Here is a 19,390-nt window from a genome sequence, read left to right as displayed (position 1 = left end):
AGGGGTCAACCCTAGGCGATGAAGATGGAGAAACAGGGTTGGGCATACCGATCAGCGAGACATCAACGGTCTCCTTGCTCAGAAGGCAGGTTCCCGCCTAAATGGAGATTGTTTCCAGCCACATATGGAATCAGGATGCTCATTTCAATTTAGTTTGGGATTTTTTCAAATTAGAAATAAATAATTTTGAATTACGTATTTAATATCTATAATTTAATAATTTTCCAATTAGAGTGCTAATAGAACTAAATTATATTTCCTTAATATTTTTATTCATTAAACAAAATTTACTTATATAATTTGACAATAATAAAAGATTAAAATTCTATAGTAAAAAATAATTAATAAGATAATCATTTTGATAATAATAAAACAAAATTCTAGATATTATTAAACTAAATTAAAAATTAATAATAAAAAATAAAAAATAAAATGGCCCACAAGTGGACTTATATTAAATCTAATGTAATGGATTAAGCTAGATTGGGCCCATCATTTACTAATGTTTTGAGGTTTTTAAGTAGGAATTATAAATTTTCTTTTCTTGCTTCCGTGCTGTATAAGTCATGATGCAAAAATGCAAGGAATTAAAAACAAGCAGACCTGTAAAAAAAATATATATATATCAAACAGTAAAATTTGGCAGCATGTAAACATCATTTTGCGAGTTGAATTTTAGAAGTTTCTTAACAAAAGTACCCTACAAAACAAGGAATGCCCAACAAATCTTCTTCCCAAACACCACCACCACCCCTTTGAAAGACCCAACCCACATTAGAAAATATATATACTAATTCAATTTTCAAAAATCCCAAATCAGAAGTTCTTAATTAGATTCCATGATGGCTCACTTCAAGCTAAGAGAGCAGTTGGAAGCAAGATGTCATTTAATGTATATATGTTTGTATATATGGATTTTTTGAACCCTGGCTGCTGGCTGTAATTTCATTGTTTTCTTTTATAGGTCCTATTCTGTTTACCTTCTATCTACTTGTTCTCTTTTGATTTGTTTACTTTGCTTATAAGCTTTTAATCATTTTTATCTACTCTCCTTTTCAATACATGTATGTATGCTTCACATTCATGAAACAAATGCTTAATCTACTCATTTATATATTATAAACATACATGTATCTCCTTGACCCGGATCATATAATTTGATTACTTTATTCAAAAATTGTTATTAGTTAATGTTTTATATTATAACATCGATACTAATGAATACCTCCTGCAAAGAACAGAAGGAAACCGGCCAAACATGTAAATCTAAACACAAGGGTGTCTGTGTTTTCTTTTCATTTATATATATTATATATGTGCACGGTCGGGGAGGAATTAATATGTTAAGAAAATACTGTAATACGTGCCTAATTATGATTTGGGATTTAATTACTCAAATTTTACCACAAAACCAAACTTACTAAAGCCACAGCTATTGTTCTGTGTGTACGAAAAGAAAAAATTAAGAAAAAGTAAAATATATATATATATACAATCAACATAATCAACGCCGTATTAAATATTAAATATTGCGAAATAATTACAGAACTACCACCAAAAAAAAATCTGAAAAATGTTGTGCTGCTGATGAAAGTGCCAGTGAAAAAAAGAAAGAAATGAAGAATGAGGAATATGCTTTTCAATGGAGAGAAGGCTGTGAAAGGATGTGTCCAGTGGTCATATATAAACAAATGAATCGGCAGATTTTCAATAACTTTAAACCGTGAAAAAGAAAGAACGGGTTAAATGGGATGGCAGTGAAGCGTCAAATTTGATGGGTCCATAGTACATTTACTGGGTGTTTTTCTGAAGAAATATATACTGTAAATTACAGGACTGTACTGATGATCTGAAAAATTGCAAATGGGTGAATGTATGGGCTGACGAAATTAGTGAAAGAAACTCTCTGATTATGTTTGTTGACCAATTTGGCATGTGGCACAGTGGCACATACTTTACAAACAACAAAGTACAAATCATCATAGTCGTCGAGGAAGTTAGTGAGCTTGTGAAAAATATAAAAGATATATATGTATATATATACACACACACACGAGACGAAAAAAGAGAAAAGATGATCATGAGAAAGAAGCAGCAGCAGCAGCAGAAAAAGAAGAAGAAGAAGGAAAAATTTTAGCGCACTTCACGGGTTTCTTCTTGTAATCTTGCAATTATCAAATTCCTCTTATCAGAAGAGAGAATAGGGAATAGTGCAATATTGCAGCTTCAAATGCAGTCCAACAGACAACGCCAACACAATACAAAACAACACCTTATACACGCTCCTCTCATCTAATTCTCTTCTGACGTATACATACACACACACACACACACACACATACATACATACAGACATACATATATAGGTGTATACTCATCTGGGTTGTAGAGAAAGAGAGGAACCCTATATGGATATATATGATCTCAACTAGCACCCATCTGGGTCTTGGTTAACTACATTATATAACCCAGATTTTCCGATAATTTTTTTTAATCAACTTTAATTTATAGCACTAAGTTTAACTAGTGTGAATTTTCTAACCATTTTTAAGCCTTGATATTTAAATATGATAACGTATATGGAGAACAGTCTCGTACAACAAAACAGTTTTTACCCAACATTTTTTAATTAAAAAAAATCTCAAGTCAATTTCAGCCTTTTTTTTTTTTTTTTTTTTAATATATATGTTGATGATATAATATGATTAAAATAAAATTATGATACATGTCATGTATACATATACATATACACATATATATATATTGTATATGCTTTCTGTCTGAGAGGGAGTAGAGGGGTGCTTTCCTTTCTGAGCCAAAATCCAACACCCAGGAGACAAAGCAGAAAATAGTTATCATCTCTTGCTTTTCTTTTTTTTTTTTTTCCTTTTCTTTTTTATGCTTTGGTTGGTACTCATTATACATTATTATTTGAAGAGGAAACTTGCATAAGATGCTTTTCATCATTTGATGGGATCACCTACCTCTTTTGGGTTTCCACAAAATAAGGAAAATTATTAATTAATTTTAATTATCATTATAATTATTATACCTTTTCTCGAAGTATATGTAAATAGTGTAGTGCTAATTTAGGAAAAATTAATGTTTGAGTGATTGATTAGTGATTAGTGATTAGTGATTATTGTTAGCCGGGCGGGCAGTCACTTGTCAGGTTCATTTTGATAGTTTAACAAAGAGACGTACCACGATCTCCTCCCAAATCTAGTTAATTAGATTCTTAATTAGATAAAAGCAGATGGAAACAAATATTAAAAGTTCAAAGCACTCAACCATATCATGAATGGATTGACCAGAGCTTTGCTACAGAATCAGAAACAACCAAACAAGGAGTTGAGAAAAAAAATTCCCAAGACGTACAACATCATTCGAGTACTGAGATCCACATCCATTCCCCTCAACTATATTTATATACATATATATATTATATATGTATACAGCTGTATTATTGTAAGTATATGAAGATCCCTTTGCCTATACTATTTTTATAGCTGGGAGGCTATGTTATTAGCATGATACATATATATATATATATATATGCGGTGAAATAAAAGTATTGGTGAGGGTAAATATAGGGAGAGAGGTAAATAAAAAGTAGTGTGGAACGAGAAAAAAGGAAGTTATTGAAGAATGAAAAGAACAACAAAAGTAAAGACAAGAAAAAATACAAAAAAGGGAAACCCGAAAAACAATACACAAAAAAATTAATCAAATGAAAGGAAAAAAGCATAGCATTGGTTCCAGTTCTTTGCTTTGGAATTTTTCTCTTGGCTCTTTCTTCTCCCCTCTCGATACCCACTTATATACTATCTATCTCTCCCTCTCCCTTTCTCCTCCCCTATCAACCCATAAATTTTGACTATCTCCCTTCACACCCTTTCACACACACACACTCTCTCTCTCTCTCTCTCTCTGTATTCTGTATTTTTCAAGAAGAAAAGAAAAAACAGAAAGACCTACAGAGGAAGCTCAAAAACAAGCTGTCTCTCAATATTCTCACCACCTTGGCAATTATAAGCATATCTCTCTCTCTCTCTCTCTCTCACTGTGTCTGTCTTTCTATCAAGTCAAATCCCTTCAACTTCACGTTACTCCTAAAAAAACAAAACACACTCTATTCACACATCACTCTTCTACATATATATATATATATATATATCCATCTATACTTTCTCTCTCCGCAAACTCACGCACTATACACACATCACCTCACACCAACAATCAACCATGCTGCTGCTACAAACTCCTGATGATGCCCATCAACCGGAGACCGATAACAATTTTTCAGCCTATCGCCAAGAAGACAGAGAGAAGAGACGGAAGTTTTGTATCAATGACCACGTTGACATCCTCGTCGAGATACTCCGCCGCCTCGACGGCCGATCTCTGGGCGTGGCCGCCTGCGTCTGCCGCCTCTGGTGCACCATTTCCCGCAACGACTCACTCTGGGAAGATCTCTGTTTCCGCCAAACCTCCTCGCCGCCTCTCTCCGCCGCGTCTCTCCGCCCCGTCGTCGCCGCTCTCGGAGGCTACAAGCGGCTCTACCTGGTCTGCTTCCTACCTGTCCTCACCCGCCTCTCCCGCTCCGGCCGCCTCGCGCGACTCCTCTGGACCCGCGACCAGGTCCAGCTCTCCCTCTCCCTCTTCTGCGTCGACTGCTACGAGCGGCTCGGCCTAAGTTCCGGACGCCTTGCCGGCGAAGTGTCCGGCGCCTCCTCACTCATGTTCCTGTGTAAGCCCGTGAACGTTTGACTCCCTGGTCCTCCCCTTGTTTTCTCGTCCATGAAATCGGCAGTTTTGACCGATCAAGAAGCAGACAGAAGAATAACAGAAGCTGCATGCAATTAAATATTTTCCTTCCCTAGCTGCTGCTACTACTATACGTTATTGCTCCTTCAATTTATGGCTAAATGAAATATTCTTTTCTATAATGTGATTATTTTTGTGATTACACTTACATGATAATTAATTAAATAAATAAGCATAAAATATTTGTGTCCATTCTTTTTTAAATATAGAATACTTATTTGTGATTATATGTATGCTTCAACAAAATTGAAGTTTGTATGTATGTATGTGTGTGTGTGTGTGTAGAATATTAGGAAAACTTAAAAAGTTTGAAAAGGACCACATTAATCATAGGTGGACTATATGTTTCTTTTAGGGTATGGAAATCTTTGTCACGGGTCCTCGGGTACCCTCATCCAATACAAACAAATTTAACTCGGAACAATTATTATTATTATTTTTTTTACTTATTAGCCGTTGGATTTTACTTTTCTTTCTGTTTTGGGTTCTTTTTCACCATTCATTATGTTTTCATATTAAAAGTAACAAAATTTAAGTCATGACAATGGATTTATTATAAAAAATAAAAATAAAAAACATGATTTTTAATACCTCTTGTTGAAAAACATCTTATATTGGTTAAATTATAAATAAAAAAAAATTAACTACAATAACTAATCCTATTATGAAATATACAACAGACCCTGATTACAGTATAAGAATATGCAGCATAAATATATATTTATGCATCATGTGGACAAAAACACATCCTATCAAAAGCAATAACTAGTATGCATTAAAGATATGAAAAGTTAGAAAACATAGAATAGGTAGAGAGTTGTAAGAAGTCATGATCATGTTATAAGCTGCTTTAGAAGTTCTGATTGTAACTTGACAAACACCCTTAATTCAACTTGAGAGAGTGGTCCTAGTATTTCATCATTCACTCCTTATGCCCATTTTTCTTTTTCTTTTTTTTTTTTTATCAGACATATGCCTCCCCCACTTTATACATATTTACAATGAATCATTTTTTTTTTTTTCAATAATTAAAATACAAATACTTTTGTCAATAAATTTGATAATCATCTTACAAACAATTAATAAGATCACATAAAAAGAAAGTTTTGGTTTTAGTACGCCGACTGCCCTTCACATGTTCACATTTTTATAGGGGGCACACAAGTACATACAAATAAATTTTCAACACAGTGGGCCGGCCCAACAACATGAGCTTAGGCTCTGACACCACCCTTCAATTTGGACACGTTATAATTATACCCACACTTAAAGGGTCACACCAATTTCAAAAAGAAACAAAATAACAAATAGAAAAATAAAAATCGTGCCATCCAAATCCAAATTTAAGTACATCTCTTAATAATTTAGAATGAATTATGTAATACTTTTTTTTTTTTTTTTTTTAAACAAATGATCTAACTACCAAAATATGTTATCTCATAATTAATTATAAATACCATACGTTATTAATTATTTTAATATTCAAAATATTTTATACTTTCACTTGCTATATTATTTAATCATTAGAGTACGAACATTTTTTTGTCATAGAATAAGATAGATATTCAATTAATAATAATTTCGTGCACCATTATTGAAATATTCTCAAATAAATAAATAAATGCAACTTTAGTGAAGGAATTTCTTTTTTTCTTTTCTTCTACGCACCTTAAACATAAAACAAATAGAAAAGAAATCTCTTTACCCTTTTCTTTTTTCTTTTTTTTTTTCTCTCTCTCTCTCTTATTAAAAATAATATTTTACCCAATAAAAATAAACAAATAAGCATTACTTGTAAGCCTTTTGCCGAACTCTACCCCTACCCACCACCAAACACAGCCTTAAGAAATAACCCCCCAAAAAAAAAAAAACAAAATGCAAAATTAAAATTAAAACCAATGAGAAAATAAATTATGCGCATGACGCTCCTCGGCGCACAATAGCAACTACCACCATTAAATACTATTAACACCGTTTACTTTCACTGAAAATTATCATTTTTATTATTAATTTTCCTTCATTTTTGATCGGCGATCGACGGAATCCCTAATTCCTCGTCGCCGATTTTATCCCGCACTCAAATCCCTAAAAAGCACTGATTTTCACTGAAAACCCTAATCTCACATCACTCCCTTGTCTGTGCTTGTCTGTGTACCGACTCCTGTGTACTCGCCACTTTGTTTTTTAAAAAAATTTCGGTTTGTGTTTCTGTGTGCTTTTTTAGTACACTGAGATTTACGAACAGTTCACTATCTTGATTTGCTCGAGCTTACCGAGGACACGTGGCGATCTGGGTCTTGCTTCACTTCCATTTCCACTCAAATCTTAGTGAGTCCTTTTTTTTTTTTTTTAATTTTATTTTAGCCTCACTTTAATTTTGTGCATAATTTATTTCTACTTCTGTCGAATCGTTGGTTATACTGATTGCTTTTTTGGGTTTTATTTGTTTTGAGATTGGATCTATGCGCATTTGTTTCAGCTGCGAGTTCAGTGGAATTTGGGTTTTGATTTGGAATTTTTGTGCTAATTTGTTTGATTTTGAGCGTTCTTCTATTAAATGTGAGTTTTGAGTAGCTTGATTTTGACGCAGTAACTGTTTGGTTGGTGAGAAACTGAGGAAATGAAGAAAAAACGAAGTTCACTGTCTTATATTTAAGTTGTAATTTATGTCTAAGATATCGAGTAAGTCAAATTTGGCTAACAAACAATTGAAAAAATGTTTAATTTAGCTGATTAGGGCTAATTTTCTCTACCCTGGCTCAAAAAATTAGATATTTTGGAACTGGAGATATTCTTCGCCTCTTAGTTTTTCCCTCTTTGGTTTCTCAACAGTCAAATTAAGCTAAGTTTGCACGTGTTATCGTAGTTAGAGCGAATTCATCTCACTGAATGTTGTATGGCTTGGACACTATAATTGACTTGCAAAAAGATGTCTGCTTGATATCTGTGAAATCTAAAGTTTATCTAACCAATTATTTGCAGATGGTAATGCCATTGAATGTGAAATGGGGCTTCTTTCCCCGTTAAGCAGCTTGAAATGGTGATAGCTTTTAAAAAAAGAGTTTGGTCTTGAAGTGATTGAGGTTTCTACATGGAAGCAAGCAGAGAAGAGGCTCTCAAAGCGAAAGAGATCGCTGAAAAACGATTTGCTGAAAAAGACTTCTTGGGCGCAAAGAGTTATGCCCTAAAGGCTAAAACATTGTATCCAGATTTGGAAGGTATATCCCAAATGGTGGCAACTTTTGAAGTTTACATTGCTTCTCAGGTCAAATGTAATGGAGAAATTGATTACTACTCAATTCTTGGGTTGAAGCCTTCTGCTGATAAGGAGGCAGTGAAGAAACAGTACAGGAAGATGGCTGTTTTACTCCATCCTGATAAGAATAAATGTGTTGGAGCTGATGGGGCATTCAAACTTCTATCTGAAGCCTGGACTTCCTTGTCAGATTGCATTAAGAAAGGATCTTATGATATCAAAAGAAACAAGCAGGCAGGGTCTGGGGTTGTTCATACCAATTCAGCATATGCTGCTGGCACTCCAGGTGTCAGTAGTTGTCCCAATTCATCGACGTCTCTTGGTAGACTTGACACTTTCTGGACTGTTTGCACCTCTTGTAAGGTTCAGTATGAGTATCTGCGAAAATATGTTAATAAGAGACTTTCATGTAAGAACTGCAGGGGTACGTTTGTTGCTGTTGAGACTGGGGCTGCCCCAGTTCATGGTTCTTTTCCTTATTGTCCTTGGTCCTATGTGCCAACAAATGGGTACAGTGGTCATGGATATGATGGAGTACCATATATGCCAGCCAACACCACGTATTTCCCAGGAAATGGAGTCTCAGGTTATCATTCTGGGCATGGATATGAGTACGTTTCAAATGTGTCTTTTCAGTGGAGTTCATTCTCAGGAACTTCCACTGGAATTGTTGATACTAATGGGGTATCTACCATATCCACTGATTCTGTTTATCGAGCCTGTAATGGAGATGCTAATAAAGGAAGAGCTATTGCCAATGGGAAATGTTCTGTGAAGAATGCTGCCACTAATATAATAAACTCAAATGTTTCCAATGGTGGGATTGAATCTTCAGGATTGAAGACCAGCAGACCTGAGAAGAAAAGGAAGGTTGTCATGGGATCTGGTTCTAGGAATGGTTGTGAGGAAAGTGGAGTTAGTTATTCTTCAGAAGCAAAAGTAGCAAATGAGAGTTCTAGTGTTGTGTATGAACCCAAACCTTCTATCCCAAATGAAGTTCCTGCTAGACGCTTCTCAGCTGCACCAGCATTTGATGCAAGAAAATTATTGATTGACAAAGCCAGGGCACAAATTCAAAAGAAGTTGGAGGAGATGAGGTTGGCATCAGAGGCAGCTGCTGCTGCTGCACTAACAGAAAACAGGAAAATGATCTATGAAGCTGCTCAATTCTCAAAGGTCGGAGAGGCATCAGAAAGAAGAGATATGACTGTTTCTGGTGGTCAACCAGGACCAAATAAAAATGGGCCAGTATCAATAGTAGTCCCTGATTCTGATTTCCATGATTTTGACAGAGATAGATCAGAGGAGTGCTTCAAACCGAAGCAAATATGGGCGATTTATGATGAAGATGATGGTATGCCTCGCTTGTATTGTCTGATTCGCGAGGTCATCTCAACTAAACCATTTAAAATTCATATCAGTTACTTGAACTCGAAAACAGATAGTGAATTTGGATCAGTGAATTGGATAGATTCTGGGTTCACAAAGTCTTGTGGACACTTTAGAGCATGGAACTCGGATGTCGTGGATCAAGTCAATATTTTCTCTCATCTACTGAGAGGGGAGAAGGCTGGCAGGGGAGGTTGTGTTAGGATATTCCCCAAAAGTGGAGATATTTGGGCTGTTTATCGAAATTGGTCTCCAGATTGGAATAGATCAACTCCGGATGGTGTGAGGCACCAGTATGAGATGGTTGAGGTTCTTGATGATTACTCCGAACAGCTTGGAGTTTGTGTATCACCCCTAATCAAATTGGCTGGGTTCAAGACAGTTTATCAAAGGAATACTAAGAAGGATGCCATCAGATGGATTCCCAGGAGAGAGATGTTCCGCTTTTCACACCAAGTCCCTTCTTGGTTACTTGAAGGAGAAGGAAGTAATCTGCCAGACAAATGCTGGGATCTGGACCCAGCTGCTACTCCAGAGGAACTGCTTAACGCAATGACAGAAACAAAGGTTTAAAACATAACCTAGTCAAGCATGAAACCATAACTAGCGCGGAGTTGAGTTTACAATTCTTACACGAATTTAGATTGACTGTACAAATATTTCATACATGGTTAGAGGCCAATGCAACATTTAACTCCAGATGATTTTAGATGCATTGTTACTGAAGAACTGTCTACAATTCTGAATTTATTAGTCTTTTGTTTACGGGAATTCCATGTTTCCCCTGGCAACCATAACATCTTAAATTGTTGGGATTAACCTGGAAATGAAAGCTGTCAGCCTTCCGGGTCAGGCTGTGATGCAAAAACCAAAAGCTTGACACAGTTAAACTAGGTAAGGCATTTATTTACCATTAATTTTTTGGTTGACGATGTGTATGTCTGCTTGAAGAATAATAGTGAAAAGGGTCACAGAATTTCTGCTGTCTGCCCGGGGGGATATTGAGCTTAATGTCTGGTATGTTATTAATATTCTTCAAGCAAGATATGGCTTAGGGCTTCCAGGTATGTGTCCCCATTACTCCTCAAAGCCTCTAAAGACTAGAGACAAGTAGCCAACTGGACTCACTGGGGAAAGCTGAAGAGTAGGGTTTCTTCGAGTTGAAATCAGTACTCTGCTTTAGGTTACTTGAATTTCATTGTCTCTATTGGCCCACACCTGCTTCTCACAATATTTATGACACCCGAAGGTTGTCCAACACAATTTTCTTATAAGACATTATGTTGGGTTCTTGTCTTCTGGTTTTCCTTTAGCTCAGTCTTCTGTTTTTCCGAACTTTGTACAAAGGTATGTAAAAATTTTTGCATGGAAGATTCTTATGTAGGCTTCCATGAAATGCTATGACTTTGAGGAATCATGCCTCTATTTATAGTTTTAACATTATGCAGTTATTTGAAAATATTAACAAGTAATTTGGTAATACTGCATAGCAATTAGGAATTACAAAAGGGTATTAACAGATTTTTATACAAGACAAGTAAAATTAATATGATGTGGTAAACAATCCATGTGGGTTAGATGTTTGGAAAGTATGATAGGTTAGATGCACTGTAGAATTTCATTAGCCAATCTAGCCGTCTGACGCTGTAAGACCCAACATAACCCGAACAGTCTATATACTACAGAAGACGTTGTGGGGTAACTAGCATCTCATTGAAGGAATCTGCGGTGATATTAGCTTCATTTGGCAGTGTACTGTGAGAATTTCTTTTCCAGGTTTATTTTTAGTTGCTTAGGTAAAAGTTGTTCTTGTGAATTTTCTTTTTGAGAATGGTTATTTTGTGAACTCACCCTCTAAATCTAAAGAAATTCTAAGCAGAAGATAGTGAAATTTATATCTAAAATATAATTGAATTCATATTAAATTGTACGCATAATTGGATCGATTTTTCTTGAACTCTGTGAAATTTGATCAAATTTGGAATTAATTGTTTCAATTTTATATGAAGTTCAAAACAGGGTTATTTTTTAATTTTAAATATTTTTTTTTTATATTGAAAGATTATGAATTAGAAGTAATTAGTCAATTGAAGTTATTTAATTTAAAGGAATTAGATTTTAATTTTTTTTTAAATTATCACTGTGTAAAAGAATTAAAAATGAAAAAATAAATGACCCGAAATAGATCCAACAAGTTATCAATCCTGAGTCTCCAATGGAAATTAAAACTCTCTGACGGGTCCCAACAACTGGGTTCATTTATGTTCTGAAGAAATCCACTCCATTACAAAATATTTTAGAATCTCCTTGTCTATTCCAAACTTCAACAATCATTTACATAAATAGGCTAAAATAACCTATGAATTCCTATTTTATTTTTTTTTTTTTAAAAAAAAAAAAAAGAAAAAAAGTTTTTATACTAATTTTTTTTTATTTATATATTTTTTTAATTTTTACCGATTCAACCTTCACTACCAATGATTGCTCGAATCTATTAACAGTTACGCACATAACCAAATCATGATATCTCAACAATAATGTTGTGCATGACGTGAGAGGGTTGAGGTTAGTATTGAAAGTTGAATCGAGAAAAAAAGAAACTAAGACTACATGACTAAAATAATGGTGGAAGATCAAACCATAATCCGAACCGCCCTCTTACCCCACTATGCCAAGCCCGACTAACATCCGATCGGTATTTAAAAAAAAAAAAAAATCGTATGGAATCGAATTTAAACATATCAGAATTATATGATAGTAATTATTGATGGTATAGTAATTGTGACAATTATGACAATAATGATAATAATATAGACATTTGACAGTTATAATAATAATAAATATAACGGTGAAAAATAATTATGAAATTGTTATAATTTTGTTAATAAATAAAAGTGGGAGATAAAAAAATGCAACTTAAACAATCAAGAATGCTAGTCATTACTCAAATGGGCATTATTGGTTAACCTCTAATAAATAACACAATGTAAATAGTAGTTTCCCACATGCAAAAAAATGTGTAATTTCATGTATTAAATTTGGAGCTACATATTTTGTACAATTATAATACTACGTCCGGATGCTCTCTTTCTTTGAAAGCCGAAAGTGCTTATACAATTTGCTATATAATTTATACATAATAGATTGCATCTCAACAGAGTCAAACTCCAATTGTCACAACACAAAATGCCAGATAACGCCTTCTGCATTAATATATATAACTTCTCTATGTATAAAAATAGTGCATTAGTCATATGTTAGAAAATAAAAAATATTAGCATCAGGGTCCCTGCCGTTAATAAGATTTGTGAAGCTTCGCTGGTACGCACGTACTGCCGCCGACCTCCCATAAACAACATGAAATCGTGCCCAGCCAAACAGCAAATGCAAACAGTGATGATGACGCCACGAATCTCCCCTCCAAGATCACAACTCATTACGCCACTTCATCAGATATCTAAAACCCACTTTCCTATATATATATATATGTATATATATATTTTTCTTTGTTTTTAAAATCCACCCACCATTCCTCTGTTTGTCATACGAGGGATAGCCCCATTCATATTCAATGTATATAATATATTGGACCTACAAACTTTTTATCAATTAATTATTTTATGTACATTTAACTAATTGGGTAAGGTGGGAGGTTTCTAACTTTTTGCTTTTAGAAAAGCATATGCATATATTACAACCATACAAAAACAAATAGATATAAAAGATAGTTTTATACACCAACTACAATAGCAATTATTACGCCCCTTTTCCTTTCCATCTCACCCAAAAACCAAAAGGGCCTTTTTTTTTTTTTTTAATTTCAACACTTTACTTGCAATCATTTGCAAGTCATTAAAATATTAAACCAAACGTGATTAATCCTTCACTGGCTATATAATAATTGTATTTGTTGCCTTGGCAGAGTAAAGTAACACTTGAAAAGGTTAAAAGAAGAGTGAGAGTTGAAGAAACGTGATATAAATAAAAAAATTTTATTAGCAACTGTTTCGAAGAGATGTCTACACACACCTCCTCCTTTCTTTCTGTTCTGGGAACCTGCATATATCTTCTTTCTATTTTTCCTTTCTTCTTCTTCAACTAGCAACCTATAATTACATCCCCCTCTTCTAAATAAACCACAACTCTGTCTTCTTGCTGCTTTCTTCTGTGATAATGTGATTACATTAATTAAAATTTGGAAAGAAAAAAAGAAACCTTACACTTAGACCTGTAACATATTATAGCTTTACTGTATCCTCTTTTCTCTGTGTCTTTCACCATCATCATAAATGGAGAAGACCTATCTATTTTGTTTGTCCCCCTCGGTATCAACTAAGTTGCTGACTGATCAAAGTAAAAAGAAAAGCGAAGAAAAAGAGTTCTGTAGTATCAAACTCATGATTGTAATTGTAATCCTCTTTCCAATTCAGTCCCTCTACCTCTCTATGTTTCATCTGTATCTGAATCTCTATATAACTGTCGAAATGCCACTCACAATCGGAGATGCAAATGGGCTCTCTGGAAGATTGAGACCTTGGCTGCTGGGAAACAAATAAAAAAAAAAAACTCAAGAAAATGATGCAGTAGTAGATGTCTGCTGACTGCTTGCTACACTAACGGCAACTTGAATTATGATTCTTTTTGGTTCTTGAGAAAAAACGCAGCAACTTTTTGTTTTAATCTCTTGCTTAAGAAGCATCGAAATCATACCTTTCCTGGTCTATGTAACGAGTGCTTACACGCCTGACTCTGTCCTCACTTGTCGAACCCGTGTTCAGAACATCCAACAAATAATTGAAACGCTCTGCGGAAGGGAACTCATTTTGTTCCGCACAGGCTAAATTCAATCATACAACATAAGTATATTAGTCAAAAAGAAGACAAGACAAAAAAGTGAACTCAAAGTGGAATGTTCAAATGTTCAACTCATTAATCATACCATCTGGAACCTTCAACTCATCCATTGAGTAACCAAAATAGGAATGAGGAGGAGGCATAGGTTTTGGCGTGAATTGCAACTCCGAGAAACGCCTCCTCTCAAGTTCAAGTGCTTGCTCGTGCTCCTCAGTAAACTGCTTCCTCAGTAATCTTGTGTTGTCATTAGCTCTTGGCACTGTACAGTGGTAGTTGAAAGGTGAAAACAATTAACAATCACAATCACTGAAAATCCAATGTGTTTTAAAATCTGAAAACTCTGCGTACTTGAGTTCAGCTCAGAATCTCCATCTAAAAATTGTGCACCATAGTGCATAAGGTGCTGCAGTTTCTCCGGGTACTTCCTGCCCAAGTAGCATCGAAATTTTCAAAACAGATAGAAAAAATCATATCAAGAAGGAGGTTGTTCCTAAAACACGTAAGAGTAAAACTTCTGAAGCAGTTAAGGTTATTCAAAAGACGAGAAGAATCACTCAAGTTTCAAACTGGGGAAAATGACACAGGTATGCTTTCCTTCTCATGTGCCATCAAACGGGAGAAAAATAATGAGAAATAGAACCAAAGCTGCATACTTTTCTGGTTTTGCGAGAAGAATTGGAGTATTCAAATAGCAATCACAAGGTGTTGACCAAAAAATGCATGCCAGTTGCAATCAGTATACAACAAAATAATCATTGGCAAATTAAGAAATCTAAAAAAGACCAAGGCCGTGTATAAAGATAAACTCCAATTAGAAACAGATAACCCCGAATGAAACTCATAGCAGAAGTGAAACCAGCTGTCGCAAGGACTTGCTTTTACGTGGTCAAGGAACTAGATGCAGAAATCAAGGTTGAAAAAATGACACGATAACGGTTGAAAGATTAGAAGCGTTTTAACAGGAAACGTACTCGTTGACTCAACTGCAAACTTAGCAAGGCATAAGGGCAATTAAGACCATTGCCGAATATTTGACCTTCAAAGAGAAGACAGAAAATCTTTTTACCTGTCCATAGACCTTGACTTCTCTCTATAAGGTTTAACCAGAACACGGGCCCCGCAAACAAAATGAGGATTTCCCTTGGATAAAATCTGCTTCACAGTCTCCACAAAAACAAAAGTGACAAAACCAAACATCCTCTTCTGTTGACATGGAATCCTAACATCTTGAACAGGCCCAAATTTGCTACAAAACAAAAGTGCCAAAAACAATAGAAAAAAAAATGAGAACAACCAAATGATTTGATTTCTCGAGAATACAAGAATCTCTGGAGCAACTCGTTAGATTTCATTACCTGAAGTAATTGGACACATCTTGTTCAGTGAAAGTACTCTCAGCTGGGAATGTAAGATATATCTGCCGGGAACCAGCAACAATTCCACCCGGTTCACTTCTGTCTGCAGCATACTCCAAGTACTTAGGAACATCTTCAGCCAAAATCACTGAGTGCTGTCCATGAGGCCTGTAACTCAATTAACAAACATTAAGAATTAGTTAAATTATAAAAACATGAGATGCAATACAACATAAAAAGGGAAAAATCACGATTTTCACCTGTCAATGAGGCGGATGCTGTTCTTCAATCGAGCAAGAAGCTTGGTAAGGCTATAACCAGCCTTACCATGTCTTTGACTCTCTGTAAGGTATCCCTCAGCCTGGAGAGTCCTTCCATACTTCTCATAATACAGCATTGGTAAAGAGGCAATGGAAACAGGAAGCCCTCTTCTTGATTTCAGGAGTTCCGTGATCTCCAACTCTAGCTTTTCTAGAGATCCAGGAGAAATAACATGATCTTCATTCCCAACATCACTAGAATTGGGATTGAAAAGCTGAGAAAAGCTTTCTGACATGGGATGGCCATGGAAATACCTACAATTACTTCCATGCTTACAGAAGCCCTTATTGAAGTAATGGCAAACCTTAACAGGGAACTCCGGCAGGCTAGGAGACCTACGACTGGTTCTTGCACCCATAGGATGTTCGGGAAAGAAGTAGTTAACTGAAAAATCAGGACTAACAGAGTTAACAGGTCCTATCTGGCCTTCCAAATTCAAGAACTGCATCTGATTTTGAAGACGAAAATCATCCTGGACTGATTCCGAATATCCCTGCTGCACATAATCCAAGTTGTTGAGCTGTTGCTGATCTGCAGCCACTTGTTCCCAGTACGCCGTTGCAGCCCTTAGGGAAGCCGGAGATGGAACCGGACGTGGGGAAGCAGCCGAGTACGCTGTGAACTGCATAGGCAGATCAGCAACAGCAACTGGTGCAGGATTCACATGTGAAGGTGAAATTGGGGCTGAAACTACTGCTTTGGACAATCCCAATTCAGATTTGGCTTTGTTGATCAACGAATGGATCAACGTATCGGGACAAAAGGCCAATCGAATCATTTCACGTTCACCATGACCTTGCAGTAGCAGATACCCGATAATCCTAGACACATTCTCAGGCTCTAGCTGCTGGATTCTATTGTATACCACCTTTGTGAAGTCCATCTCAACTTCTCACCCCACCCTGCAAATTGCAACGCCAAAATACATGAACCAAGAACAAATATTATTGGAATCCAGTCAACTGTCCAAATTTATTAAGGAAAAAAGGAAAACAAACACGTGAGGCAGGAGATAACCCACTCATTTTTCTTTTATGGCAAGACAGATAACCATTCTTTTTAAATCTTTTGTAATAATGAATTGCAGATCTAAGGCACAATGGAAACACGATCAGATATCATTTGACTTCACCATAAATGGCAAAGCAATTAATCTAGCAAACGAATATAAACTGCATATGTATCTTGATAGCCAACAAAGAAAGATATCAACCCAATGGGCAGAAAAGGAAAAAAAAGATGACAGCAAAACGGAAATCCCATTATATCCTAGAAACAGCTGGAAATTTTTCCCAAGTTCAAGAACAGCAAATTAGCGGAAAATATATATATGCATTATTCTCTGTATTTAGCACAAGGGGGAATAAATTGGGTATGAAACCACAAGAGCGTGGCTCAAAGATTTACCACCCAAAATTGGAAAAGAAAAAACATATCAGAACAAAAAATAAATAAATAAAAATGTTAATTCTGAAAAAAGCTGAGATGAAAAAATCTGTAAATTTCTATAGATTGTTTTTTGAGGAATTTACTTGTAAAGTAAATGGTGAGTATGATTAGATTGAAGAAAGCATTTCTCTTCCATGGAAAACACAATAGAGCAGACTATGGGCGTGAGGCTAAAACCCGCAAGAACAGGCTCGTGCATTTCATGAAATCTGAAACATTAAACTACCATTACAAAACCCCTTTTTTTGTAAGGGAAAAAGTATGAACACCAAGCCTCCGATCTTCCCTCCCAAAAAAAAAAAAAAAGAGAGAAGAAGAAACGTAAAGTGCTTTATGAATTTTTAAACATCAACAGTGAACTAAGCATTATTAGTTGACACGACTGTCAAATAAAACCATGCTTAAGATTCAGAGAAGTCGGTCAATTGAAAGAACCGTACAAAGAAAACACGGAGATGTTCTCGTTAAGAACCAAAAAGAATCCCAATAACAAAAATCATCTCTGGCTCTGAAACCATTTATTTTTAAACAACCATGAAAACCCAGAGACCGTTTCCACGCACAGAATTATCAGAAAATCTGCAAAATAACATAACTCCAAGTTACGTGAGAGTAGAAGAAGAATAAGAAACAGAGTTCCACCCCATCCCCCTGGCCTTACCCTCTAAAATCACAGTATTGCAACATTTCTCAACAAACTCGTGGCAGAAAAGATTGAAGAGAAGGAAAAAGGAATAGGAAAAGAAAAGGGGATTGTAAAGCCATTTACTTTGAACAAACAAAGATCTGAATACCCACCAAAAATCTAACAAGCCCTCAGAAGAAATTGAAGCAAAACGAAGTCCGACAAACTAAGACAAGACCTCAAAACCTTCCATAGTCCTTTTGTTGATTGATAGTTTGTTTGTTCAGTCAGTTTCTTCTTCTTCTTCTTCTTCTTCTTCTTCTTCCTCTTCTCTTTCACCCTTTCTGTAAATTTCCTGTTCTATATTTATCTCCCACCTTTCTATTCTCAATTCTCAAGTCTCCATAAAAACGACACTCTTCTTTAAAAAAAAAGGCAAAAATGACAGAAAGGATAGCTTTTAAGGGCGCCTTGTCTTTAGTTCAAATCAACACAAACTAATATATACACACCCCTTCCTTCTCTAAAAAAAAATAATAATAATAATAATATACTGAATTTTTTATTTTTATATTTTAAAATTTTAAATACTTTATTCTCATTATTATAAGCTCACTATTCTCTACAGCTCTGTCGCTCTTATCTGTGACTGTTTTTTTTTTAAATTTTCTTAAATTTGTAATGTTTTCTTGTTGGGAAATAATAAGGTTTTAAAAAATTACAGGTTGTATTTTGTCGTTACAGAGAATTGTGGGAATTTATTGAAAATGCGCCTGGAGTTCCGAAACAGCCAATAAACTGAAATGACGGAAATGCCCACCCTCAACCCCCCAAATCTCCATGCAGTTTTTTAATTTCTATCCCTTAAATAAATGTCTACAAAAACCCACGTGACTTCCCTCTACGAAATCCAAAACGCCCGCCTTTAAATAGAGTAACCGCCCAGTGTATCTCGCTCGTATGGAAAACTTATTTGTTTATCCACGAAATCGGTTAATAAATCTCTGGATAAAATTTCAAATCCTGGACCCACTAATTTTAAAAAGAGTGAGAGAGGGGGGAAGAGAGTAGTTTTCTTTTCGTGCGTTTAGCTGGGTCCCATCTGTTCTAGATGAACGGTGGTGATTTCCCGGTGAACTTTAACCATCTATCTCGCGCATTGCATGCCCTCCACGTGTCAAATCCGCACCTAATTTTACAGTCCGTGTCCTGCAGTTTGTTTAGTACGTGGATTAAAACCCCACAAATCACTACCCCAAACAAGTACCGTAGTGAATCCAGTTCTGGTGGGACCCACCTCATCCTCTCCCTGGC

At 35.5% G+C, this 19,390-nt stretch overlaps 3 protein-coding genes across 5 annotated transcripts; 2 read left to right on the top strand and 1 right to left on the bottom strand.

The window, feature by feature from the left end:
• The first annotated feature begins 3,836 nt into the window (after nt 1–3,836).
• On the top strand, nt 3,837–5,019 carry SLY2 (F-box family protein). The gene has a single exon (XM_022031421.2). The coding sequence runs from the start codon at nt 4,246–4,248 to the stop codon at nt 4,768–4,770; it is 525 nt and encodes a 174-aa protein (XP_021887113.1). The 5' UTR covers nt 3,837–4,245; the 3' UTR covers nt 4,771–5,019.
• Nucleotides 5,020–6,812: 1,793 nt separating this feature from the next.
• LOC110806541 (uncharacterized) lies at nt 6,813–10,940 on the top strand. 2 transcript variants are annotated; one of them, XR_002538305.2, is made up of 3 exons: nt 6,813–7,155; nt 7,810–10,366; nt 10,447–10,940. XR_002538305.2 is itself a non-coding variant. In XM_088215713.1 (2 exons), exon 2 carries the CDS (start codon nt 7,919–7,921, stop codon nt 10,043–10,045), a length of 2,127 nt encoding a protein of 708 aa, XP_088071839.1. In that variant the 5' UTR covers nt 6,813–7,155; nt 7,810–7,918; the 3' UTR covers nt 10,046–10,940. The 2 variants fall into 2 exon arrangements, 1 of the variants encoding a protein (XP_088071839.1); XM_088215713.1 differs by having other exon boundaries at nt 7,810–10,940.
• A 2,510-nt stretch (nt 10,941–13,450) lies between these two features.
• LOC110806528 (CCCH-type zinc fingerfamily protein with RNA-binding domain-containing protein) lies at nt 13,451–18,555 on the bottom strand. 2 transcript variants are annotated; one of them, XM_022031422.2, is made up of 8 exons: nt 18,250–18,555; nt 15,942–16,904; nt 15,682–15,849; nt 15,393–15,572; nt 14,675–14,751; nt 14,412–14,585; nt 14,183–14,309; nt 13,451–14,013 (listed from the first exon to the last, which is right to left on the bottom strand). In XM_022031422.2, the coding sequence occupies exons 2-8, from the start codon at nt 16,883–16,885 to the stop codon at nt 13,941–13,943; spliced, it is 1,743 nt and encodes a 580-aa protein (XP_021887114.1). In that variant the 5' UTR covers nt 16,886–16,904; nt 18,250–18,555; the 3' UTR covers nt 13,451–13,940. The 2 variants fall into 2 exon arrangements, with proteins under 2 accessions (XP_021887114.1, XP_021887115.1); XM_022031423.2 differs by having other exon boundaries at nt 13,451–14,010.
• Between the last annotated feature and the right edge of the window lie 835 nt (nt 18,556–19,390).

Source organism: Carica papaya, chromosome 3, assembly GCF_054855325.1.
Source record: "Carica papaya isolate Zhongbai chromosome 3, ASM5485532v1, whole genome shotgun sequence".
Taxonomy (NCBI): domain Eukaryota; kingdom Viridiplantae; phylum Streptophyta; class Magnoliopsida; order Brassicales; family Caricaceae; genus Carica; species Carica papaya.
Note: the sequence above shows the minus strand (reverse complement) of the source record. Positions and strands in the feature narration are given on the sequence as shown.